Here is a 26868-nt window from a genome sequence, read left to right as displayed (position 1 = left end):
CATAGAAGGAACCCACAAGTCAGACTCTGTAAGAGGTGACAGAGTAGAGATAGGGTGCAGGCATAGAAGGAAGTGCAGAAAGATAAAGTGCAAAGATAGAGGTTCAACACCTTTAACTGTAGCTCTGCTGTTGCCAAGTCTTTGAATGACTTTTGTGAATATTTTCTTGTTAGGTTAGAGCTCTTTACGACTGGACTTTAAGAGCTCTGAGTGTATGATCAAATCACATTTGTTGAAAGTAACTCTGCTTTATAAAAATTATGATCAAAGAAACTTTCTTAATAGTTTAATTTTACAATGATGAAATTAAAACTCAATACTCTGTCATGTTGTTACGAGTGAAGAATAACCAGCATAAAAGATCAAGGATTAAATGTCCAACTGAAGTACATTGTGAACAGTTTTATAAATCTTTTCTAGTGTTTAAACCTTTAGCTCAACACTATGTGGATTAACCAAAGAATTACTATACAAGAAAATGATCATATCTTCTTCTTACAACTTTTTTTCTTAAAATCATCCTCAGTGTCAGTGTGAGCGGTTGGATAACTGAAAGAACAGCCCGCCTCCTTACAGTGACTACAGTAACAGGAGCACAGTTCAGTTACTATCATTACACTGACGGAGTCCTGTCGTGTTCACAGTGATGAGCTTCACCTTGATACTGGCTTTACTCTGCAGCTTCAGTAAGTACACCAACATATTTTATTTGGACCGTTTATTTTGTCTGTATAATGATCCCCCAGAAATTCACTAATAACATCAGTTACAGCCATTGCTTTGTTCTGGCTGAATTTGAACTAAATGTCTAAATGTTTAACCTGTTTGTTTCAGGTTGGATCTCTGCGTCAGTGACCCAGTTTCACACTGTGGAGGTCCAGTCTGGTGAAGAAGTCACACTGCTGTGCTCCAACTTTAGCAGCTTTCCTGCTCACATCTTTTGGTTTAAACTGACCAACGCCATCCACTTCTCATCTATGTTCAGTTCTAAGTTCAATGCTTCACTTTTTGATGGATTTCCAAACAGTAAATTTGATATGACATCAAACACCACAAACCTTTTTCTGAATATCAAACAAGTGGATTTATGGACTCTGGACTGTATTTCTGTGGCTGTTACAGAGATGGATTCTCAGTCATTTCAATTATTATTTTTAATAATCATACATTAAGTGCAGATACTGGCCATATTTTTTACTTGATGTCAATAACTTACTTTATGGAAAAAAATATGTAAGTATGAGCACAAGCATAAGTGTGAGTTAAGTCTAAGAATTAACTCTGTTTAAGTTAAAAACAAACAAACATTGACTTGCTGTTGCTCACATGCATGTCACAGTGGAAATGGAAATGGAAATGGAACTTTCACCTGATGTGGTTTTTAATCTGAGTTTTCAAATGTACAGCTTCTACCAGAGTGAATGCTTTGATTTGAGGTTGTGAATGTGTCACTTTGCAGGAGTCAAATGTTCCATAAAGAGCATTTACTTAAGTTTTCATGCTTTTGTATTGTACGTGTTCAGTGTTACTTGTAATCTGTTAACAAGTAAAGCAGTTTTTAGACTGCCCCCATGCTGACCCATTTACTGCTTCCCCTATATAAACTCTGCTCACTTTTAACTGTGGTGCCCTGCAGTTAATAAGTTTAATTAATAATGTTATTCAATATTAATAACTATCAACTACAAAGCTAGTTCTTGCTAGATTCCCGATATAATCAGTTCCACGTGTGAGGCCTTCTAATACCAACGTTATTACAACATATGCAAAATCATTTATATTAAAACATGAATATCAATCATTTAAGGCTCACAAGCACTCTTGTATATTTGTTAGCAAAAGCAAGAAAACTCCATATTTGTGAAAGCCACTGTTCACTTTGTCAGTACGTGCACAAAATGATACAGCTATTAGGAAAAAGTCATTTTAAGATATGGCGACAACATTTCGCAGCAGTATCTGTCAAGACAAGATCAAGACAGAATCAACATTGTCATCAAGTCTCTCTTTTTCTGCCTTACTTTCATAGGAGAAGGCCACACTCTCTCTTTCAACCTCCAGGCTGGGAGGTCACACACACCAGCAGCCTTGGAAACTTATTCATATTTGCTAATGACTTATTGGCTCAGTTATTAGCTAATAGTGTTGGCCAGTAACTTCTTCGTCTGCCAGATGCCCAACACTGGTTATTGGAAAATGATTCTCATTTACCCAATGTAGGGGAAGAACTTATATAACCAAGACTAATATAAACTTATATAAAACTGAATGACAGGTTTAAGAAGGAAGAAATGTAAAATAACTAAACAAGCCTTATTTATTTTCATGAATATACCCATTCAGGCTGGAAAAGCCATGTCTTTGACGGTAGTATTTTTATGTTTTTTTTTTATTATTCGCCTGTCACTCACCTGTTAATACACTGAAGGAAGGAATAAAAAACATAAGAAAATTCCCTCTCGCTGCTATTGAGCCAACAAGAAGATATGGTATGGAGCTACAGCAGGAGTCTGGAGGAAGCTGGTAGTGTGTGCAAGATGGAGAGTCAGCCAAGGGGGTGTAGGAGGTGCCCCCTACTGGTTCCCATTAGATCTGCCACCGTTGTGACGTGTCAAATGCTGTTTAACTTAACAGCAGACACATGGGGCGGCTGTAGCTGAGGAAGAAGAGCAGCTGCACAGCAATTTAACCCCCGGCTTCTCCGGTCCACATGTCAAAGTGTCCTCGGGCAAGACACTGAACCCCACGTTGCCTACAGATGTGTCTATCAGATGAATGTGTGTGACTGCATCCAGGAAAGCACTGTTTAGGCTTTATGGCCTAAGAAGTGCTGTATGAGTGTGCTATACAAGTACAGTCCATTTACCATTTACATTTTATACTCCATCTTTAAAGTTCCCCTTTTGTCAAACAAATATATCTCATTCCCTTCACATTACAAACCTTTGTGCTACTCTAACTTTTAAGTTAAGAGACCAATATCAGCATTGCTTCCCCTCTTTCAACAAACACAAGTCCAGTCCTCAGACCAAAAAAAAAAACATCTTTATTTCAAAATGGCATTTTTGACAGAGATACAGGTAACAGCCCCTTACTAGAGGTCTCATACAAACAGCAGATTAACAAGGCATCAGTTTGACTTTGAGCTTCCTCCTCATGTCTTATCTGGTGGCAGCATACACAACGTCTGTCTCCAGCCGTCTTCTTCTTCCTCTTTGAGTATATCTCACCGTAGCATAGTTCAAGTCATCAGAGCCAGGGTTCTGTAAATAACATTAAATCAGTTACAGTCAGTCATCTAAAATACTTTGATTAGAAAAGCCTTTATACTAAATTATTGAAGAAAAATTTTAGAACAATATTCACCCCGCTCTGTTGTGGATGTTCTTGTTCACCGGCTTAGGGACAGAGAGACAGAGCACATGTGGTCAAAGAAAACATTTTTGTTGCATATTCTAAAAAGCCCCCATTTTAGGAGCTTCATAGTTTTTAATTAACAAACAGATGTTTGTTAATTACTCTTCATTTCTGTTATGGATACAGTTTTAATCCCAAATAAGGGGGATGGGGAAACAATGGATTAAACCTCTTCACAGAAGTTTAACCTAGAATTTGAAAACAATAGCAAAATATCTTCAGTGGCAGTGAAGTAAAGTTTGAAAAAAGGTTGGAGCCAAAGCTGTAGACAATGATGATCTGATGAAAGTAGGAAAGACGATAAAGAGGACTATTATAAATCAATAATTATCTTCACCCATTCTTTGTTGGAAGTAAAATTGGATTATACTTCTTCACCTCTTGTCAAAAATTAAACTTGGTGAAGCTGGGATATTTCAGTCTCTGCAGCCACAGGCCTCCACAGGGTGACACATTTCTCTCGCTTTCTAATAAGCCATCTTCAAAAGTAATCAAGTTATCCCAGGATAGCATCCTTGACCATAATTAGTGAAGTTTTTATGTTTGTGCTTTGGGGGCAGTAGCTTAATGATCCAAGTAGAAGTGTCCGCAGAATGAACATTAATTAATCAAAGTAGCCATTTCTCAGTCAGCGTCATCCCTACTCTTAGGTTGGGATGGATTCAGTAGCTTTCAAGAAGTACCTTTTTGTAGTTTCTTGATTTGAACAACCAGACCAACAATAACTACTATGAGGAAAACAGTCAGACCACCCAGGATCACACTCGGCAGATTTGTTATTTCACAAGATGCTTCTGCAAGAAAAAGCATTAATCCGGACTTAATGGGGGATTAAGATGTGGCTAACTAATGGTTTGAATAAAGACATCTTACTTTGACATTCGCTGTCGATGTCATCATCAAATTCATGCGTGGCTTTCGATAAAGTGGCGAACAATCCGTTAGTATGTGGGTTATCATGAAATGTAATATATGACGGAAATAAGCAAAAACATAAAGAAATACACATGATATCTTAAACTTACCTTTCACATGTAAATGTATTACACTGAAACTTGGACGTCCATTTGTGTAAAATCCACAAAAATACAGTCCAGAGTCAGAAAAATCCACCTTTTTGATTTTTAGAAACACAGTGGAGATGTTTGAGCTCATTTCAAACGATCCACTTTCAAATCCCTCACAGTATCCAGGGCTGGTATTACTACCACTCATTACTGAGATGCAGTTGACCTTGTTTCTGTTGACCAGTCTGAACCAGAATGTTAAAGAATCATATTTGGAGATGTTGGGGCACTGCAGTGTGACATCATCACCAGGCTGAATCTTCAAGGTCCGAGGCAGAGACCAACCTGAAACAGAAGCAGTCATTATTTGCCTTAAATCAAAGAAAATAGTTTTGAACAAACCTCTAAACATTTACATTGTACTGGAGTTAACAAAGTCATACATTTAGTTGAGAGAGATTCAGAACCAGAACTTACTAAAGCTGCAGAGAAGTAAAGCTGTCAGCAAGGTGAAGGTTTTCATGCTGTATTGACTGCAAGAAAGCAATGTCCGCTGAGCTGTACCCCAGTCAGTTTTAAGTATTAGGAGGCGGAGGGGCTTTTCTCGCTTTCTCTCTCTCTCTCTCTCTCTGTATATATAATTTTTTTTTTCTTTTCGCTTTTCTCAACCCTTGTTTCTTGAACCAACCACATTCACACTGTCAGGCAAAAAAAGGGCTTATGATAAACGTTGGCCTGAAGATATTTTTTCACACCAAGCTCTTAAACCGCAGTGCCGGAACTTACTAAAGATGCAGAGAATTAAAGCTGTCATCACAGTAACTTTAGAAAATGAAGGGGTTTCATTTTAAAAGCTAAGAAAGTTAAAGGTCTTTGCCAAGACTACAAAAAACAAACAAGGGGAGTTGAAGCAACGAGACCAGTAATGTCCTGCAGGCCTCATTACACAAGCCTTACAGCCACGCCATCACAGGCGCAGCCAATGTAGCATATTTATAATATGCATCCTTTTTCAGCATGTTAGAATTTTTATGAAATACTGTAAATAAAAAAGAGAGCATAGGCAGGATTTTGTCATCATCTGTTAAAGAAGTGGTGAAGCTCCTATCAACACTGAAGGTAGCCTGAAACTCATTCAGATTTACTAGCACCTGATAGAGTAATGATATTCATTTGTGTTCATATGAATACAAATAGGAACATCAGAGTGATATGAACCAAACAGTGGATTTGGACTATTGTTACCACTATTAATTTGGATTGGCCTGTATTAAACAGCATGGTGCCCATCCATCCATTTTCTATACCCGCTTAATCAAAATGTCGGGTCATGGGGAGGCGAGAGGCGGGGTACAGGTCACCAGGCCATCACACGGCCACATAGAGACAAACGAGACAAACAACCACACACACGCTCACACTCACTCCTAAGGACAATTTTAGAGACACCAATTAACCTAACGTGCATTTTTTTTGGACAGTGGGAGGAAGCCAGAGTACCCAGAGAGAATCCATGCATACACAGGGAGAACTCCACAGGGAAAGGGCCCAGCTGGGGTTTGGACCAAGAACCTTCTTGCTGTGAAGCGACAGCGCCTTGTCATAAAGCCAGTTAGAAATCCATCAGCATTCACACTGTAAAAGTTCTGGGGGCTGCATTAGCAGCAAAAGGGTTCCAGGTTGAAATCCCACCTGGGTCCTTTCTGTGTGGACTTTGCATCTTCTCCCTGTGCGTGCATGACCCTGAGACTCAGAATTGGACTAAGTCGGTATAGAAAGATAGGTGCGAAACCTTGGTGTGAAAGCAAAACTACTTTTGTTTCATGTGGTTTTATTGCAGAGCAAAAGGCTAGTCTCATGGTGACTTTTTGTTCCATTTCTAACTGACAAAGTGTTGCCACCACAGTGGAAAATTACAAGTGGTTGAGAGTGGGGTGGTGACATGCTGCTGTGCAAACAGCAAACACAGACAAGCAAGAGAACTACACCTTTGTATTTTTCATACACCCACCCACAGTGTAATGATTTAGTAGAGAAATTTTTTTTTTTTACAAATTTAAAAGTTTTATTCTAAACATAAATGTTTAACCACACAATGCTTTTCCTGTCAAACGATGCAATGCTGCAGCCATCTCTGTGTTTTGGTGGTTCAGTACCTTCCACTTGTTGTTTCCTGTTCATTTAACAGTCAGTGACCAACATAATCAACAGGAGAAAAACTGCGAAACATAGGTGTGAGATGCCGAACTAAACATAAAATGATACAAAGTTTTGACCATGATTGTAATCTAGATATGCTTTACTTGTTTAAGCAGGAATGTATGCAGTTGTTGCACCTGCTAAATAAAAAAGGAGGGTTCAGTCTTACACTTTGAGTGGTGCAATCATTAGTTGTGATCCTTCATGTTACAGCTAAGCTACAGTCTGATGCAGACTACATGACTGTTGTAGAAACTCAACGTTACTTTTAAATTCAGGTTTTCTGTTATGTTTTCTGTTATATTTTTCAGGAGACTCAGTGGTTCATTATTGTTCATATAAAACTTCAGCGGGACAGAGAGTTCTTAAACTTTCAGCAGTATTACTCTCGATCTCGACAAGTCATTTGATGTTTGTGCTCAGTGCTGCAGTCTTCCTGTGTTAAAAGCTCATACAGATCATGTTTGTCATCTCAGTGTTCTGGATTATTTGTTTTTGAACAATAAGTCTGCACCAACACAAAGGCAGATAATATCAAATCACTTTTCATTGCCTCTTTTCAGACTCTTCATACTGACAGTGGAGACCTGCAGAGTCCATCTCTGCTCAGACCACACTGTGCTGCCTCTTCCTGTGCAGTGATGCATATCTCACCCCTCCCTCCCCACAGCAGTTTCTCTCACTTTGAGTTTTACAGTCTATTTCTGGTTTGGCTCCTCCTCATCCAATATATAAAAAATGTTTGTGTGCCTTACAGATGGAGTCAAAGTAAAAGGAGACACAAACTCTGCTTGGATATGTTAACTTTATTACAAAAAGTAATCCTCCATCACTCACATAGAATCACATGTCTTTCTGCTGGAAGCATAAATAACATGAGTCTCCAGTGCTCTCTCTTCTGCAGGTCTCCTGCTTCCTTTAGTTTGTTTAAGGAACCTCTGTGTCGCAGAGTTCAGGTCAGAAGAGTTTAGAGTCTGAAAATGAAACATTTACAATCACAAAGTGAAACCAGCACAGTCTGTACATGTCCAATTTCTGTTCTTGAAGATCTTATGTGGGGGAAATGTTGCTGCTGGTTGTTTTGGCTTTTGACTACATCTGATCATCCTCCACATCTCTGTCAAAGAGCAACAAGGCAGCTTCCTGTTAGGAAGTTCAGATCTGAACAGTCTCCTCAGCCCCATTTCATGAAAAAAGGTGAAATAGTTACTTGTTGGTGTTGAGAATTAAATTTTTCTTTTCATGTGTTTAATTCTTTTATGCTATCCAGAGAAATTCAAAATAAAGCATTTCAACCAGATGTCTGGTTCATGTGTCTGGTATGGTTTAGAGATCTCTTACTTGGCCGATACATCAGGCCGGGCGATATTTGCGTTTTTTACTTGTATCGGCATTGGCCAATCGCTGCTCCATTAGCACATGAGCGATTGTTCACATTTCTTTAAAAAAAAAAGTTTTTTTGTTGTATTACTGTTAACAAATCTTCTCAGGAAGGTCATTTGTTCTGCAAAGGCCTCATTCTGCTACATAAAGTGCACAAACATTTAAGTGTTAAGATTGTTTATTTCTATTGTTATATCTTCAAATGTTCTACATTGTTTGCTGCTGTGAATATGTTTTGTTTGTATTGTTAATAAATGTTTCTTTTTTTGTTTAAATTGAGACTTGAGTAACATTTGTTATCATTGTCATTTTTATAATAAAAATGGAAGGAGAAAAAACAATGTCGGCTTCAAGAATCGGCCAAAAAAAAGCAGCAGCACAAATCGGGGATCGGTTAAAACTGATGTCAAAATAATCGGTATTGGCATCGGCCTGATAAAACCCGTATCGTCGATCACTAGGCCAGCTCTCCATCTAGAGAAATAGAACACATAATTTATCTGCAATGAGCTTAAGACAGAATGTGACAGGAGAAGCACCGTCAGCTCTAAAAAGGATGCAGTGTGTGAGGAATCAAAGCCATTACAGCCAGAAGAACACGAGGTAGAGAAATTCAAGAACATCCTCCTTCAAGAACAGACAAACATCCAAAGGAGGGAGGCTTCAAGTGACGAGGCAGACACAATGGCGAAGAAGGAAAACACATCAGTGAAGGAACAAATAACATCACCGGCAACTGAGAGACCTTTAAAAATGGACAGCACAGCCGGAGATGTGAACGTGTTCTGTCAGTCACCTTCCAGCCTCGTTTCAGTTTGGGCCTGCAGGGACATTGTTCAATTGAAAAAAACATCAATACATAGAAAAAATGAGCATCAGTGTGGTGGGACATGATGTCTCACCTACTTGTTGGTTATTATAGTCGTTCTGTCTCCACAGATGTACAGATTCATATGACCAGATGTTTCATATACAGATGTTTACCACTGTGGAGCATCTCACTCCACCCAGTAGAGTCGTTATGGATCTTGGGTAACATAAAAGAATCTCACTTTTGTCTCAGAGGAGCCCAACAAGTGGATTTTTTGTTTAACGTGAATACATTTTTTCTGGTGTAAGTTATTGATTATTTTGTCAGTTATAAGTATAGTTTCCTGGGAGATTGTTCTCTGTCTAGAATGACAACAGCTCTCCCCATGTCAGCTGGCTTAATTATGATCTGTTTGTTAGCACAAAGATTTTTAAAAGCTTTTGCTTCATCCGTATTGAGATTAGATTTTATATGGTTTATGTTAAAATCATTGTGGAAGCAATCCAAATCAACATTAATCAGGGTGAGTGTCTGTGGTGGGAGTTGGCCAGCAGGGGGCGACCAATCAGCTTTTGAGGTAAAAGGCTGACTAACTTGGTCTAAAAGTCCTGCAACTACGAGTCTCAGTTTAAGAGGAATTGTTGAGGACCAATCTCAGAGCGAATCTGAGCAAGAAAAAGACAATAACTCTCATATCTTAATGAGGAGGCGGGGCTGACCCCTTTTGACACAGGACTTAAAGACTCTGATTAGTGGTCCCACTCAATTACACATGAAAATACTCCTAAATATGATAAATCTTAAGACTTTATTTTGAAATAATAGGTCTCCATTCCCCTAATCACACACACACACACACACACAAACACACATACATACACATGTTGTTGTTCATTATTAGTTATTCCTTCCACCCAGATAAGTACAGACACACCTATCACTGCAGGGAAAGGCCCTATTGTAGTTTCCTGGATGCTCACAAACTCATAAGCCTGCTATGTAAAGCGAACAAAAATGATGCTGTGTTTCCTCACAAGAATCAAATAAGGACAAGTATCTTAGAAACTTTATTCATAAAGTTTATTACAATCAAGATGGACATGCACACCTTTAACGCCAGAGAAGAAAGTTAACAAAACTTGTGATAACAATGGTCGTACGTTTTCTCAAGGCAACGTAGAATATGTACAGTAGATCAGTATATTATTGAGTGTAATACAAATCCTAAATGTAAAATTGATTGTGAGGACCCCCGGGTTATTTCTGAAAGATACACAGCGGGTTAACAACTCGTAACTCCTCAGTTTGAGACCTTTTACTTGCAAACTTTTTTAACTTTAACTCAACATGTTAGATAATGAAGCACAAACGCATCGTTTCAAAATGTTTATTCATAAAGAAACGCATTGAGAACTGATGGTATTGGTTACACCAAAGGCTTCCCTCTGCATTATGGAAAAGTTTGAGTTTTACGAAGGGGTTGCAGTATGTGAGGCTGCTCGAGTAAAAACAGGTTAATAAAATTCCTCCCTCAAAGGTAAGACTCACACATATCAGATGACTTACGACTTGATGGTGGGCATCATTTGCTGCTGATTGTAAATTTGAACTTATCTAAACTTCTTACTGCAAGCAATACAACAGAACTACATATAATGCATTCAAAATATTGATATGACAGGCTCCACTCTATAGAAGATTATTTATATATACATATCATCTTGTGTTATTCAGTTATCTATTTGGTTTTTTTTTCGAGAGAGTGAAGTAAAGAAAGGAGAGATTCTCGATCTGTCATCGAAGTAATAACCAAAGGCTCAGATTTCTTTGCTCCACTGTACAGATAAAAGTATGGGAAAAGTTTCTCTGTGAAACACTCTCCTATGAAAGAGTGAATATGCAACTTCTGATTGACATCGTAAAAAGAAACTCTGCCTTCCTCATAGTCCAGATAAACTCCCACTTCTCTTGGCCTGGGACAGAGGTGGAGAACTCTGCGGGGAGTACAGTTAACTTCGTAATCAAACCCCATCTTTCCAATCGAAAAGAATCCTTTCTCTTTTTTCACAATGACCTTGTCTGTTTTGTCAACTGTTTCCTTAGCAACACCAACATCCCAGTCATTTCTCAAGCCCACTTGAACCTCCCAGTAGTGTCTTCCAGAGGTGAAAACATTTGTCCCAAAAATCATGGGTAATTTAAACCTCTGTGAGCGGTCACACAGTGAGGGTAAGCTTGCAGTTTTGGAGTGTTTCAGATGTTTTCCGGATTCAGTCACCACAAGGTGGGGACCAGCAGTGGAAGGGTTAAAGGTGACCGACTCTAAAAAAGAGAAAAAATAAATAAATAAATAAAATAATAATAATAATAATAATGAAAAATAAATAGTTAAATGAACAATATAAGTTTACTTGCAGCTACCATATTTATAAAATGAAATTTAAAAAAATTAATAGAAATTAAATGGATTTATGATCTCACTTTTGTATCGTCTCATTTTGGTCAGTTCTATGAGAGGTTAAAAGCACAAAATCACAGTTACTGCAAACTCACGATAAAAAACAGACGTAAGAAAAAAAGAAATGCCGCTCTTATTTTACCTGTGTTTGTCAGAGTTCTCAGTTCTGCTTGAAAAGTGTGCACAAGATGAGACACGGCTCCCCTCACCGTCTGCATGCACAGGTCTGAGTAAACCTTGATCTTGGACCAGTCCTTGGTGTCTGAGACGATGTTCAGAGCCTGCAAATTCTGGAGTGATTCACCAGCACATGATAATGAGTAGAGGCAATTCTTCTGTTAGGCAATTCTTCATTCTTTAAAACCCAACCATGATGCACATGGCTGTTTCTTTTGGAGTGTGGGATGTGGGGGAGTGAGGCAAGGCTACAAACAGAATGGCATCAACACTGAGAATATGAAGAGAAATTTGTTGTTTTTCTTGTAAATGTGCCACAAATTGAGAATTGCATCCACAAACAATGAAAGTTTATGGGGCGATTTTGGTAAATTTTATCGACCTATACTCCCCAGATACTTGCTCAGGGAATGTCAACAAAAGAAAGTTCCCTTTCAAATTCCCTTTCAGAATTTCTCTATTCAGAACACCCTAAAACACGATGAGCACAAACAGTACTCTCTCCATGTAGTACACTGGTCACATATTCACCTGAGATATCCATCACCTGAGATAACAGCTCCACAGCTGAGCTAGCGAAACTAACATTAGCTTAGCTTGCTAATAGGCAAGTTTTAATGCTTTGTTTTCTTCAACATAGGAATGGGGAGATTTTTTTCCAGTTTTAACTATGATTTTGTTTGCTGGATTTGAGTCACATCAAAGCTCATCTCTGTAACTGTATTTATTTTTCACTCTGTTAATGTTAACACCTGATGACCACTTTGTGAAGTAGCCTACTTTCATGAGATACTGCAGTACTTTTTGGGTCTTAAACAAAATTTTGTACCACCGCAATTAATCAAATCACATATTATCATATGAATTCATATTGATATACTGAAATGTCAAAGCTGATGACTAATCACAAAAAAAAAAGATAGTTTGTTAACAGCCAGGAATTCACGATGCATCCATCATAAATTGATGCACTTTATCATCATAAATGAAAAAGGATTACTTCATAATATGATCTTTCTGACAAACCTGCAGAAGTTTAAGATGGTCTTCATTTTGTGAAAGCTCCTCCAGCTGTGAGCATTTCCTCTGCAGATCCACGATTTCCTCGTGCAGCTCTCGAATCATTGCCTGGTCCCTCTCCTGCGATTTTCTGAGCTTTTCTTCAATGTTTGACCTCAGTTTACTATGAATCTCTTTCACTTTATCCATCAGAGTGTTGAAAAGCTTCTCGCTGTCTTCAATCTCTTTGTCTGTTTTCACCTATTTTAAAGAGCATTGTGTTAAAGGGGAAAATGTAAAGTGTCACATTTTTTATGTGTGAAGTTTGCCTAAATACTCACTTTTCTCATTTCAAAGCAATCACTAAATTCCTTTATCTTTTCTTTTCTTTCATCAATCATCCGTTTGATCTCTAATTGTTTGGACTCAATATTTTCCTGAAATATGAATAACGTCAATAAAAGAGTAATTTCTTCATTTCATGCTCCATACTCTCTCAGGAGAGTGCAAACTAAATTTTGGCATAAGAAATAGTGTCTCACTTTCCGTTGAGCCCCCTCCTCTTCAACAGGCACTGTCTCATGGTCTTTGTGCTCCGTCTCACAGCACAGCAGACAGATGCACACTTGTTCATACCTGCAGAAAAACTCCAGGATCCTCGCATGCTTCTGACAAACCTTCTCCTCCAGATTCTCCACCGGGTCCATCAGCTTGTGTCTCATCAGGGAGGGAACTCTTTGGTGAGGCTCAAGGTGTGCTTCACAATACGACGTCAGACACACCAGACATGATTTCAAGGCCTTGAACTTGAATTCTGTGCACACATCACACTTTACCTGCCCCGGTGCATCGTTGCTTTCAAGTGCCTCAATTTTTCTCCTTTTTATTTGGACTGAAATTTCTGAGATGACTGCATTTGTTGAGAACTCGGGCCTCATGTGAAATCTTTTATTGCATATTGGGCAGTGACATAACTCACTGTTGTCCCAGTGCTGGTTGAGGCAGATCCTGCAGAAGTTGTGACCACAAGGTGTGCTGACAGGGTCGGTGAAGACGTCCATACAGATCGAACACCGGAAATGATCCTCCGGCAATGAAGCAAGGACACTGAATGCCGACATTCTTTCTCTGTGGAAAAAAAATGGGATTTCTAAGTGTATACTTTTACTTTTATTCGTGATTTGCAATGCTTCTTGAAAACACGTTTTTGTCACAAACTCATTATCAGAAAAGGGGAAGAAGGACCTCAAAAGTCAGACAGGTTCTTAGTCGAATCTATTTTCAGGATATAAACACACCAACCAGCCCCACCCAATGAGTCATGTTCACATGAAAACTGGTTGTACATCAAAATCCTGTATCACGCTCCCACAAATGTCTATTTCAAAAGCTAAAACAGCAGAAAAAAAGCTACATTTGTAAAAGAATGACTCACCAGGCCCTCTGTATTTCTAGCAGAATGCAGAGTATTCGATTTGTCTCATGTGCAGGATGATACGTCGCATTAAGACACTGTGAAGCCAGCAGTGTGAGTCTCTTAAGTGGAAATTGATATAAATGAATGCTGAGAGGCTGGATCAGCTACTGCTCTTTAGTGGGTGTGGTCAAAGCCACTTGACTTTACTGAAATGAAACTTAAAAATGTTTCAGTGTCAAAGCAAGAAATACAAGATATTTGGGCATTTTTTAAATAGGATTTATTGTGATGTTGTAAACTTTTCTCTTTAAACATTCAGCCTTTGTAGGATTAATCACACATAACATCAACATGCGAATATGATATCAGACAAGTAGAAATTCAACTTTTTTAAAAATCTTTTGATGTCATGCATGTAAATGATTCTTATACAACTTAGTTGATCAACACTGCTCTTATGCCTGGGGACTAAATGCAAATTAAACTCCAGCAGCCAGTTAGCTTTGCGTAAGGCGTGGAAGCATACTCAAGAAATAACATCCTATTTGTTTTGAAGGCACAGAAATAAAAGAAAGACAAAATGTTGAACGAAACCCTTTTTAACACGGTGCATTTTTGTTTATGTACAGATTAAAAATGGTAACAGCTTTGAGGTACAATGCCAACAGTAAGTTTCCAAAGCCATTCAGGTTTCTCTTTTTTATATATATTTCTGCCTCATTTTTAAATAGATCCTTCTATTTTTCCATCAAGCAGCAAAAACAGTTTTTTAGTTGTTTCAGTTTTTAGTCCTGAAACAGATCTGTCACATGGTGTTTGGTTAAAGCACCACTGGGCGCTGATTTCAGCCTCAAATCTCCCCGGGAATGACTCTGTGACAGCTCTGCACATTTACCTTTCAAACTTTGGGCAGATCATCTTGGAAACAAACATTTAAGTTTAACCAGAGATGTCGCAGTTCCTGTTGCAGAAAGTCATCCCCACAGAATGATGCTGCCTTTACCGTGTTTGCCCGTAGGGAAGGATGTACTGACATGCTCGACAAAGTAAATCAAGGGCCTTCATCTCTAAATACTCATTTTGGCTGGAAAACCATATAGTTGTAATCTATTTGGGGCTCTAAATATTTTCCATTTGAAAATGATGGAAGTTGCTGTGCTTATAGGTAGTTTAAATGAAAAATCGACTGCACTTATAATGTTCTTTTTTTTATTGTTGTTAACCACCAAGTCGCAGTCACCCATTCACACATACACACTCATACATCATGCCTTAGTCTATACAGTGTTTCAGGCTACACAGGGTTTTTTCCTCAGTCATGCACTCACTAACACACCGTCAAACGCACCAGAGGCAAAGTGGAGTTCAGTGTTTTGTCCAAGGACACTTTGACATGTGGAATGGGGAAGCTGGGGATTCCCCATTTCCATCTATCATCATTTTCAAATGATGGTACCGCCAACCCTCAAATTGGCATTAAACCCCTACAGCCAACTTTTAAGGCTGCAGGCATTTCCTCGTCCCTTGACACAATTCTGATTTGCAGGTCTTCAGGCAACTGTCTTACCCACAAAGCTTGGTTTTCCCTCTGACACTCACCATCGCCTGGAAGACCTTATATGGACAGGTATAGCCTTCTTAAAAACATCAATTGAAGTCACTTAGTTACAAATGGACTCAAGTTACTGTAGCATGTCCAGGACCAGACAGAAGTAGGATGCACCTGAGCGCAATAGAATACAACAGTATGAGTTTCCATGCCTGGTGAGCTAACATAAACAAACAAGGTGTACAATGAATGTATTTATACAGCTACACTATACATTGGTATGCCAATATTGGGCACCCCTGTCAAAAGTTCTGTGAGCATCGAAAAGAGTAAAAGATTCCCCAAAAAGGGAAATGTTCTGGAGAAAATTTAGTAGCAGCTGTCTGACTTTTATATTGTGAGTGACATGGCAAATCTCTGTTTGTGACTCATGAAGTAGTTCATTGTAAATTGAAAAGCAGTAAGTCCAAAGCACAATAAGTCTTACACCGTGCTTGCCAATTGGAGAAGGGGACTAATCAAACTATGTGTCGTATTTTCTTCAAGCGTGTGGATTTTATGCTGACAATACAAGAGAGGTTTTCTTCTTCAGTTCTCATTCAGGTCATCTAACTATGCACTTCAATAGAAATTTTGACTATGAATGGCCAAATGTTTGCATGTCACTGAACATAAATACATAAAACCACAGTTTAATGAAATTAGGTCTCCCTCAGGGCATTTCAGAGTCATTTTATGGTCAAATGTGTCCTTAGCTTTGCTTGATCAGGCTTTTCTCATTCACGGGGCAGATCACCATGGTATCCGAGGCCTTGTCGCAGCAGTACAGATAGAAAAAGGGCAGAATCTTCTCCATGAAGTTAGCTTCAAATGTATAAATATGGGTCCAAGCTCTCACGTCATAAAAAGAAACTTGACCCTCCTCATAGTCCACGTACACACCCACCCGCTTGGGTTTGGAGTCAAGGGAGAGCAGTAATTGTGGGGATGTTGACACCCGGTACCCCTGGCCTTTCTTCATGGCCAGAGCCCAATACCCTTGAGTTGTGCTTACGGAAATCCTGCCCTTCCTGTTGACGGAAGACCTGGCCACGCCTAGGTACCAGTCATCTTTGTCTCCTACCTGGACCTCCCAGTAGTGTCTGCCTGAAGTAAAGCCCTCGCGCCCCAGTACTATGACCACAGTGTCGAAGCGATCGGGATGGTCTGGGAGGTCCTGCCAGGCCCCCAGATGTCGCACCTGATGTCTGTCCTGAGAGAGCTGGAGCCAAGGGTTGGCTGTGTCGGGGTCCAGAATGACATCCACTGCAGAAACATGACAGAGGATTTTTTTTTCTTCTGTTGGACAGTTTTAAGGTAGAAAAAAAAACAAAATGTACAGGAAAAACAAAAATTACCTGAATATTTCAGAATTTTTCTGATCTCTGTAAAAATCAAAAGACAAATTATTCAAGATTCATATCTTCTTGACATGCTGTAATGTTTCTTGAACAGTAAAATATCATAATCCCTACCACTTTCAGACAGTTTGTCGATCATCTCCTTTAATGTTGCCTCCAGTTTGGACACGGACCTCCTGATCATTCCTACACATGTGTCAGTGGGAACACTGGTCTCAGACCAGTCTTTAACAGAGGGAGGAATGCTGAGGGAAGGGAAGCTCTGCAAAGAGATACGGTACAAGAGAGCAGATTGAACCAAATGACGTAAGTATCAAGATTATTATTTCTACATTATGGACTCTGTTCTCCTCAAACAAGCTAAACCATCTCAAAGGCTTTAAGGAATATATCTACAACAGGAGGCGGTAAAGCCCTACAGTTACAGCATGCTCAAAGAATATGCGAGTGAGTGTAACTGTGTGTGAAGCGTCAAAATGGCGTCCATTAAAGTGATGCAGCACGGTGAAAAAGGATGCTTTTTAGTCTAAACTGTGATGTTATTTCCCAAGCCCACCCAGGAAGCAGGGAAAAGTGTTTTTGTGATATTTTGTCATGTTTTTGACTGAATGGAACCCAGGCGCGATCAGTCATTGTATCAAGATGTTGAACTTGGATCCCATGTTTGAAATTGCTGCTCATGATAATGCCATCCAGCCCACTCCTTTCTCCTTAAGATAGCTTTGTGTTCTATGTGGACACATGTGAATTGTATTAATCTCCTGCTGTCTGTAGGGGCAATGATTAAAGGACGCACCTATAGGTCACATGACAGGGCGTGAGCAAACAACCCATTTGGTCATTTTGACTGGAGAAATAGTTTGATGAATGTCACTCATTACAATCATGGATAAATTCAGAACCTAAATTGCCACCGTGAAACCCCGTCCAGGTAAAAAAATATTAGAATTTCACCCATCTTGATCCCTGACTTTATTCTTAAAATAAACTATAACCTTTAAGAAGTGAATGTGGTCAGTTCGCGCCACATATTCCAGGTCCGCATTCCTCTTCTTCAGCTCAGCGATTTCCTGTTCCAGATCAGCCACGAGGCCTTCGGCCCACCTCTCCGTCTGCCTCTGCTTCTCCTCGAAGACCAAGACCAGCTCAGCCTGAGCTCTCTGGATGGAGCGCACCAGCTCAGAGAAGACCTGCATGCTCTCCTCGATCTCTTTTTTAGCACTGGCCTGAAAACACAAAACAGTCACACACCTGGGTTGGTGTTCATTTGCGCACAGCTGTTGGGAAATATTTTTATGGGAGACAGCATGTGGACTAACTTTGTTGAGCTCCACAGAGTGTTTGATCTCCTCCACCTTTTTCACTCTGTCCTGGATCATCTGCTGGACATCTATTTCTGTCCTTTTCAGCTGTGCCTGAACAAGAAAAGTTCACATGAGCATGGCTGATGACACATATTCAACTGATAGTGTAAAAGATACTGGTCTTGGATTAAAACAGCAGTTTGCATATTGGCAAACAATATCTCGCTTCCCATATCTAAACTTCTTCAAGTTCCTGATGCTCTAGATTCGTATTTGGTGTTTATATTTGAGTCTATGTCTAAGACTAGACCCTCTAAGTGCTGTGGTGGAGCAATGGATGAGGAGGAAATTATATTCTGTTTTGGATAATAATAGACATCCTCTCCACAGCATCCTGGCAGATCAGAGGAGCAGCTGCAGTGAGAGGCTCATCTCACTGCAGCTGCAGGACTGAGAGGTTCAGGAGGTCCTTTGTCCCCACAGCCAAAAGGTTTTTTAATAGTTACTGTTGACATGTTCTTCTCAAATTTATTTTATTTATTTGTCATTGATTATTATTATTATTATTATGATTATTATCGTTGTTGTTGTTGTTTAGTATGAAATCATTGTAAATATTTACATTTTTATAGCTACTCGACTAATTTGAATTCCCCCCACTGGGGGATGAATAAATTATTTTTCTATTCTATTTCTTTTTCTATGAGTTCATACTAATTTAAAATATAAATTAATCATTTAAATGTTGTGATTTTGACTCAATTTCAGCAGTGTTTTCCCCTCCTGGATGAACCTCACGGAAAAGGGTCCTCTCGGACCTGACCTCAGCAGAGGAAATGTATGCCTGGCTTTCTGTTGAACAGACATTTAAACACACGCTGATCATTTCACAACTGTGCAACCCTGTCACAGTAACTTATAAACCCATTTCCAAAATGTTATGCTGTGTAAATTGTCAATAAATGAATCAGAATGCATTTTTTTGGCCAAACAGATTTACCACTATGTGGCATTACCTCTTCTTTTGACAACAACAGTAAACATCTGGGATCTGTGAAGAACAGCTGCTGGAGAAATGTCTGACATGGGATTCTCGCTGCTCAACAGTCCTAGATTTTTGTCGTATTTTGTGTTTAATGAACAGCCAAATGTTTTTACCTGGTGAAAGGTCTGGAAAGTGGGGAGGACAGTTCAGCTTCAGGACTCCTCTATTATGACGTCATGCCATTGACATAGATGCGTATGTATAATTTATATAGTTATATAATATCCCTTTGGGATAAATAAAGTATTTTTCACGCATTTGCATGTGGTTTAATGTTGTCTTGACTCACACTCACACAGAGGGACAATTTTGCATCACCAATTAACCTAACATGCATGTTTTTGGGGAAAGAACCCACACATGCACGGGGAGAACATGCAAACCCCACACAGAAAGGCCCCAGCTGGGAATTAAACCTGTAACCCTCTTGCTGTGAGGTGATGGTGCTACCCAGCACACCAACGTGCAGCCCAGGACCCTGCATCTATGATTTTCAAAAAGATTTTCAAATTCATCTGACCACAGAACAGTTTTCCGCTTAGCCTCAGTCCATTTTACATGAAATTGAGTCCAGATAGGATGGCAGTGTCATTTAATTGTCATTGTTTGCACTGATTACAATTATTTCACACAATCATTAATGAAATTGGATTTCAATCTTTTTAAGTAGGTTTAGTGATTATCCCTAACCAGTAAATTGTGTTGCTTTAACCTAACTGAGCAAAACCTAAAGAGTAAATGCAAGCAAAAGTAAAGTTCCCAGAAAGTCTTTAACTTGGGTCACATGTTTCAAAGTCTTGTGTCATTCTCCCACTCTTCTTACAACATCCTCATGAGGACCGTTTTGCTTGTCGCGGGTTCACCCTGCAGAGTGAGGATACCTTGTGGCCATCCCTGTCCATTTCTCAGACGCAATGGGACCCTGACATCAAAAGGATTATGATGTCATGGGAATGACAGCGAGTTTGGGCATCAAAATTAGATCACGGGTTCAGTTGTAAAGTCAAATACCGCATCACTGATGTGGACACATTTTTCAGTTTAAAGCAAAATTGAAAGAAGTAAAGCCCGATAACTAAGGGAAGTTTGAAAGATTTGCAGGAATAATGAACAAAATACATAAATTTACAAAAAGATATTGTTGATATTTCTTGTTAATCCAGAATCAGAAACTTCTGTAGCTGTCACTGGAAAAACAGCCACAACCTGTTTCCACATATCATCCTGAAATTTTCCTTTCACTGTCCTTTCTCAGGTTTGTTTGACATGAAAAAAATAAATAAATGTGTTCAAATAAATGTCTGTTAATGATATCAGAACCAGGGACATCCAGATATATTGACCTAGCTGCATTATCAGCCGACATTCAGCTTGTTGATTGTAATCGACTATAGCTGTTTTCCATCTGGACTGTTCGGTTGTGCTGCATTAAAATAGCTCTGAAAACTAGAATATATATAAAAAAAAAAAAAACTTCCGCTGGGCCTTGCAAGTACAGAGAAGGTCATTTGGCAGTGGTTTCACAAGAGTAGGTTTTTAGCTTTGTGACATGTTTTTATTGATTTTCTTTTCTTGTTAATTTTCATAACTTCTGACACATACAAAAAAAAAAAACTGCTGATCTCTCATTCAATTAGAAACAGCTGTGCCGGGTGACCATCCAGTCAAGGAACTTGCTGCTACAGCTTTATTTAGCCTGGCATGGCGAACATATGGTGTGTAATCTTAGCAAAGGTTGACAAATCTGGAACAGACATTGCTGAGTAAGTTTGCTGACGCTCTTATTTGTGCCACGGCAAACATCAAAGTCAGAAGCTCATTTCAAGCTTTAAAACCAAACCGAATGTTTTATGTGGCAACAATTAGTGCCTTTGAACCCCTGATCCTTTGATGTATCTATGGGTTGTGGAAAATCTTTCTCACCTTTTTCTCTGTCCATTCTCTCTCCACGGGGACTGTGTAGTGTGCCCTGTGGTCGGTCTCAGTGCAGAGGACACACACACAAGTCTGATCTTTCTTGCAGAACAGCTCCAGGAGCCTTTCATGCTTTGGACACATCCTGTCCTCCATGTTGGCAACGGGCTCCATCAGCTTGTGCTTGGTGAACCTGGCGGTGTGAGATTTGAGGTGCTCCTCACAATAGGAAGTCAGACACACAAGGCAGGATTTGACCGCCTTGGGACGGCCTTCCCCCAGGCAAACGTCACAAAGGACCTCCTCCCAGGATGGAGAAGGGAATGAAGGGGAAGAGGGAGAAGATGAGGTTTGAGGTGAGGGTGGGGGTGATGTCTGAGGCAGAGGTGGTGGCGCCTCCGCTGCAGCTTGGGGTGATGACGGAGGAGAGGCTTTCTGTGTCACCACTGGAGGGATTAACGGTGGTAGCTCGTCTCCTAGTTTCTCCCTTAACCCCCCTTTCTTCTTCTTCTCGTCTTCTTGCTTCTGCTTCAACTCCTCAAGAAGCTGCTGCTTCTGATCTTTCTCCAAAAGCCTCTCCTCATCCTCCTTTTTCCTTCTCTCCATTGTCCACTTCTTTGCTTTCACCTCTTCGACCTCCCCGCTTCCCTTCCCTTCCACGCTCTTCACCCTGATCTGCTTGAACTGCTCGGCGATTTCCCTCAAGACAGTGTTTACGCTGATGTCGGGCCTTTTGTGGAAGGACTTCTTGCACATGGGACACTGATACAAAGGGCTGGTTTTCCAGTATCCCAGGATACAGCCCTGGCAGAAGTTGTGTCCGCAGGGGATGGACACGGGGTTGGTGAAAACGTCCAGACAGATGGAGCAGTGCACCTGCTCCTCAGAAAGGTTCCCAGTGGTGGCCATTCCTGCACGGCGGAGAGGCAGGGTCATTTTCAGCGCAAGCAACCAGCCTTTGAGCGGGGCATCAAACCTGCTGTGATATTGAGGTCGCTACGGTTAGATGCAATGACTTTATATGGAGCATGAACATGCAAACATACCATGCAAAGAAAAGATCACGGGACTCATTTATTGTAACAGATTTTGGTCTTTAAATTCAGTCAAATCAAGCATCTTTGAAAACATGCATCAATATTATTGTCAACATATAATAAAAGAGTCCCTGTGAGCCTTTTGGTTGATTGTTTTCTTCAGCTTTGACTTAAAATCCTCATTAGCATTGATACATTTGTACAGTCACATTCAAAAGTAAGAACATCCTCTTTCAGTTCTAAGGTTTCTTGCAATATTAAATAACTAAATCACCTGTTCTGTGCCAGGCATTGGAATTAGAAAATGCAACCTCAGATGAACAACGGGACATGGCATATTACAATGGGTCCGTTTCTAAGCCAAAACAGAGAAGCAGTGTGTGAAAAACAGAAAAAAGTACTGATTCGACAGCTATTAGAACCATCTTTAGCAGCAATAACTTATATTGCTGTGTGACGTGTTCAGTCTCACAGTTCACTGTAAAAGAGCTTTGGCCCACTCTTCGCAGGCACTTGTTTATGCACAGCTCTCTTGAGGTCCAATAAAAGCATTTCAATCCGATTGTGATCTGAAATTTCACTGGGTCATTGCAACACCTTGACTGACAAGTCAAATCATCACCCCTCCACCACCGTGCTTAACAGTTAGTATGAGATATTTGTGCTGATGATGCGCTGTGTTTGGCTTTCACCAAATGTGTTGCTGTCCGACATGACCAAACATCTCTGCTTTGGTCTGGTCTGACCAAAGAACATCCAGTCCCGGGAAGACAGACAACTATCTTGAATGTTTTCCACTTGTGAATAATCTTTCTTACTGTTGAATGCTGGACTCCAAGCTGAAAATGGCACCATAACCCTTGCCAGATTGATGGGCTGCAACAACCGCTTCTCTAAGATCATTACAGAGGTGCTGTGTGTGTGTGTTTGATTGATTAGCAGCACCTGGCTGCTACCTACCCTCTTAATTCATATGGAAGCGGTCGGTTTGCACACAGGTTTTCACACACTTCTTCATTTTGGCTTAGTTTGTGTTAAATTATTCATCAACACGTTCCATGTGTTGTTGTTCATTTAAAGCAGTATCTATCTAATTCTAAGAATTGGTAAGGACCAGATTATTGCTTTATTTATCCTGATAAGTAAAGCCATAGAACTGAAATAGAGTGTAAGCTCTTTTTCACGTGACTGTATTCTGTCTGTGGAGCTTGAAGTTAGTGTGTTTGATTTCATACACAAGCAGCTTCAAGCTTAAGGCCTCGGTATTCATGACAGACAGATTGACATCTTTCCAAAAATATTGGTCCAGTCTGTGACCCGACTTGCAGGGCTTACATACTTTACCCGTCTGAAATTGTCACTTAAACATCTGGCAATTTCAAACAAGCTGACAGGATTGAAGCACTTCGCTAAATTTGCTCTGAAACAGCAGTAAACTGACTACACGACAACATCAGAAAAGTCCTCTGCACAGGTCACAGCTCTTCTGGAGCCAAAGACTAGCCTACTTGGATCAAACATCATTCTCCTAAGAGATATGCTTGCGCACAAAGATGCAGGTGTGGCACAACACTGGCTAAAATACAGCAGAGATAGAAGAGAAACACAAAAAGCTGATATGTTGACACTCACCAGAGAGCAGCTGCCTGCAGACTCCACTGTACACTGACATATGAGACAGGCTCTGACCACTGCCACCTCCAGCTCCCCCAACACTAACACACACCTCAGACCCAAAATATACCCCCCTCCCAAGCTCTCCTTTTACCCCAGATACATATTTATACTTGCTGTCGGTGGCCCTGTGTGCCTCAGGAGGAACAGGTTTGGCCTTTGAGCAGATAGGCGACTGCAGTCTTCCAGCTTGAGTCGAACTGTTCTGGACAATAAAACATGCAGCAGTCTTGCAACATAAGAGCGAAGCTAAAGGGAACTCTCTTTTTTTTTTTTTTTAATCACTTTTGACTGTACTTGAGATATTTTGGTAATCCTAAGAGACTATCAACTCAAAAATTCAGAGAAGACAAACATGTTATATTTGAAAATCTGACATTTAATAAGCCGTTCAGCGTCAACATTCTTGTTATTGTCCGTTTTTGAAAGGCTCTGCCTTGTCTTACTGTGTTGTTAGCAGCCAGTTAGCTTAGCATACTTTTGCATAAAAAGAAGGTGAAGTAAACTTTTGAATGTTCCAAAAGAAAAACAACAAGATAAGTCTTACACCATTTGAAACAGCTGTCTGTGGACTGTATTACTCGGTATTTAACTCCATGGCATCCTGCACAGTGTTGTGCTGAACAGCATTGTTGCCTCACAGTGATAAAGTTCCCTATTTAAATTTAGCCGGGACTTGCCGGAGTGGAATTTGTATGTTCTCTCTGTGTCAGTGTGAGTTTTCTCCTTGTATTCCAAATCGTGCTCCTCGCCTGACCGTAGCTGGGATTGGCTTCCCCCTGTGACCCTGAGGAGGATAAAACAACCCCATATTGTCCTCTGCTGGACTCTGCTCTACATTGCCCTTAGTTTTACATTTTTATTTGCTGTAGGGGCTTCTTGGTGGTGTGGATGTTGGCGATGTCATCTCACAGTAAGAGGCTTCCTGGACCAGTTTGGGGTCTTCCTGTGTGGAGTTTGCTGCAGCCGGCAGGCTGGGGATACACTGCTGTGACGACACGACTCTGCCTGGATTGGCTGTAGTCTTTTAATGACATCCATGACACAACTTTACTCTCTCCGTGATTACCTTTACTTTGAAGCAAGGAGTGAAATTCTAAAAGTAAAGTGATAAAAGTTATGAAATCAAGACTGCTCCTGGTTTAACATTCCTTCTAAAGTTTCTAAGAAATGCTGTGGAATAGGTTTTAGGCCTGTGGAATCGGGCCTCTTCAGAGCCTGTGTAGGAAGAGAACTCAATGAATGGGAACAAAGTAAAAGACAAATTACCTTAGATGACACATCTTATCAGAGTTAGTCTTTATTTAACAATTTCAGAAAGAGGGTACAAAAGTGATTGCTTGATACAAAAATACAGAACATCCATACCCTTTTAAACAATCATAGGTCCACAGAAAGTTAAAAAAAAGAAATCCCACCCTCTACAAATATTTGCAGCATCATCTCATTTGGTTCCCTCTGTAAGCTGCAGACAACTTTTACTTTAATATATCATTTCTTCAAAGCCTCAGGGCTGAAGTTATATAAAGACTCACATAGTAAGGAAAGTGCTGGAAGTAAAGCTCCACTCAAGTTTAGTGAAATTACATGTCCGATAGCATTAGTTGTTAGGGTAAGGTTTGAGTTAGTAAGACTTTGGAAGTTAACGTCTTCTCCTTCACATGTTTTCACAATTTAACATCATTCTTTTCAATGTCCATGTAGTAAAAGATGGGAGTTGATGGGCAACAGAGGAATCGCACGTAGTCGGTCAAAGTCTTTCGGTCAGCAAATAAGAGTCGCCCACAGTATGATGAAAAAGGGTCATAGTGGGTGCAAAAGCAGTTTCCTTATATGTCATTAGACTGGAAGTTCTTTGCAGACGAGTTACATTGTCCTATAAGTGACTCACAGAGATGAAAAGTGACATTCAATTTTAAAGACACAATAACTTGTTTGAACAAAAACAACAATTCTTTTGTCTATGATTTTTTTTTAAAATGAGAACGTTACAAATGTTTAATTTGAAGATCGCTTAGCTGTGTTTAACGTGGGTTATGATGAGAGGAGAGGCATTTTTCCCATCCTGAGCGAGACACGGGCTGAAGATTGGATAAACGCTCTCGTTAAAGTTATCGATAAAAGTGTAGAGATGTGAGCGTGCCTTCACATCATAGAAAGAAAGTTGGCCTGCTTCGTAATCCAAGAAGATTCCTACTTTGGAGGGACTGGTCTGCAGCATCAGAGGCAGGCGGCACGCTGCCAGAGCTTTCACCTCCCCGTTCTTCAGCCAAAGGCACCAGTATCCCCCCTCAGGACTCAGCTTGATCTCGCCTTTACGGCGGGCCGAGGCACGAGCCAAGCCTAGTGTCCAGGCAGTCTTGCGCCCCACATCCACTTCCCAGTAGTGTCGGCCCGAGCCGAGGACCTCTCGAGCCAGGACGAAGAGGGCCGGGCTGAAGCGCTTCGGGCCCTCCGAGTGGGAAGGCTTACGCTCCTCATATTTCACCTGCTGACCATCGTCGGACACAACCAGGTTCCTCTGGGCCGTGGACGGGTCCAAAATCACCTCACCTGGAAAGGATGAAGCATAATAAGAAACTGATAGAAGATTCTGTCCCAATAAGAAATGTGTCTGCTCAAATATGGTTAATACAGGTGTCTGCCAAGTTGAGTAGATCCTTTGTCATCTAGGTGATGGTAATCCTAAAAATTTGAGAAGAAAGCAACTGGACTCTTTTTGAGTTTGTTTTAAAGATGTTTCACCTCTCATTTGACAAGTGAAACGTGTTGAAGAAACTAAAGAAAGAATGCCAGTTGCCTGCCATTGAAGCACTTATGACCTGAGATAAAAGTTGAACTTTAAACTCAAACTGGCTGCTGGGTTTTGGATTAAACTCACGTGTAATGGCTCCATCTGGTGGACATTTAGGAGAATTACACATTCTGTTCAACTTTCTACCAGAAAGATTAGAAACTCCTGGTTGAATGATTTTATTAATTTAAAAAAAAAAAGGGGGGGGGGGGGGGGGGGGGCTGTCTCCTATAATCTTTTCCTAAGCTCTTTTCCTTAACCTTATTTTAAAAAAGCTTAAGGG

The 26868-nt window shown here is 40.2% G+C and overlaps 3 protein-coding genes and 1 long non-coding RNA gene across 6 annotated transcripts in view; all 4 read right to left on the bottom strand.

Moving 5' to 3' along the window:
- Positions 1-3135: 3135 nt before the first annotated feature.
- Positions 3136-4260, bottom strand: LOC140282242 (uncharacterized). The gene is made up of 3 exons (XR_011909832.1): positions 4101-4260; positions 3367-3398; positions 3136-3263 (listed from the first exon to the last, which is right to left on the bottom strand). It is a non-coding gene; the product is annotated as an uncharacterized lncRNA (long non-coding RNA).
- Positions 4261-10555: 6295 nt separating this feature from the next.
- On the bottom strand, positions 10556-13572 carry LOC140281707 (E3 ubiquitin-protein ligase TRIM39-like). Its single transcript, XM_072376200.1, has 6 exons — positions 12994-13572; positions 12793-12888; positions 12479-12712; positions 11418-11565; positions 11299-11325; positions 10556-11139 (listed from the first exon to the last, which is right to left on the bottom strand). The coding sequence occupies exons 1-6, from the start codon at positions 13570-13572 to the stop codon at positions 10556-10558; spliced, it is 1668 nt and encodes a 555-aa protein (XP_072232301.1).
- A 2443-nt stretch (positions 13573-16015) lies between these two features.
- Positions 16016-23849, bottom strand: LOC140281846 (E3 ubiquitin-protein ligase TRIM39). Of its 3 annotated transcripts, none has more exons than XM_072376340.1 (7): positions 23750-23849; positions 21090-21991; positions 18137-18232; positions 17813-18043; positions 16932-17079; positions 16815-16841; positions 16016-16722 (listed from the first exon to the last, which is right to left on the bottom strand). In XM_072376340.1, the coding sequence occupies exons 1-7, from the start codon at positions 23787-23789 to the stop codon at positions 16169-16171; spliced, it is 1998 nt and encodes a 665-aa protein (XP_072232441.1). In that variant the 5' UTR covers positions 23790-23849; the 3' UTR covers positions 16016-16168. The 3 variants fall into 3 exon arrangements, with proteins under 3 accessions (XP_072232441.1, XP_072232442.1, XP_072232443.1); XM_072376341.1 differs by having other exon boundaries at positions 21090-22059; positions 23750-23826; XM_072376342.1 differs by having other exon boundaries at positions 21090-22056; positions 23750-23773.
- A 1226-nt stretch (positions 23850-25075) lies between these two features.
- Positions 25076-26868, bottom strand: part of LOC140281848 (E3 ubiquitin-protein ligase TRIM39-like) — a 104614-nt gene continuing 102821 nt past the window's right edge. The window contains exon 8 of the mRNA XM_072376347.1: positions 25076-26344. Coding sequence (XP_072232448.1) covers positions 25806-26344 — 539 coding nt within the window. The 3' untranslated portion in view covers positions 25076-25805. The remainder of the gene's footprint in view (positions 26345-26868) is intronic.

This window comes from Leuresthes tenuis, unplaced genomic scaffold (genome assembly GCF_036924035.1).
Source record: "Leuresthes tenuis unplaced genomic scaffold, fLeuTen1.0.hap1 SCAF_22, whole genome shotgun sequence".
In the NCBI taxonomy this organism is placed as follows: domain Eukaryota; kingdom Metazoa; phylum Chordata; class Actinopteri; order Atheriniformes; family Atherinopsidae; genus Leuresthes; species Leuresthes tenuis.
This window is presented reverse-complemented; position numbering and strand designations above follow the sequence as displayed.

Excerpts from the sequence above, each read along its gene's own strand:
- LOC140281707 (XM_072376200.1), bottom strand. The coding sequence starts at position 13,572 with ATGTCGGCATTCAGTGTCCTTGCTTCATTGCCGGAGGATCATTTCCGG. Across the intron at positions 11,326-11,417 it reads GAGAACTCTGACAAACACAG|AACTGACCAAAATGAGACGA; the intron begins GTAAAATAAGAG and ends AACCTCTCATAG. Across the intron at positions 11,140-11,298 it reads CAAAATGAGACGATACAAAA|AGTCGGTCACCTTTAACCCT; the intron begins GTGAGATCATAA and ends TCTCTTTTTTAG.
- LOC140281846 (XM_072376340.1), bottom strand. The coding sequence starts at position 23,789 with ATGTCAGTGTACAGTGGAGTCTGCAGGCAGCTGCTCTCTG. Across the intron at positions 21,992-23,749 it reads CTGCAGGCAGCTGCTCTCTG|GAATGGCCACCACTGGGAAC; the intron begins GTGAGTGTCAAC and ends TCCGCCGTGCAG. Across the intron at positions 18,044-18,136 it reads ACTCTGTGGAGCTCAACAAA|GCCAGTGCTAAAAAAGAGAT; the intron begins GTTAGTCCACAT and ends TTGTGTTTTCAG.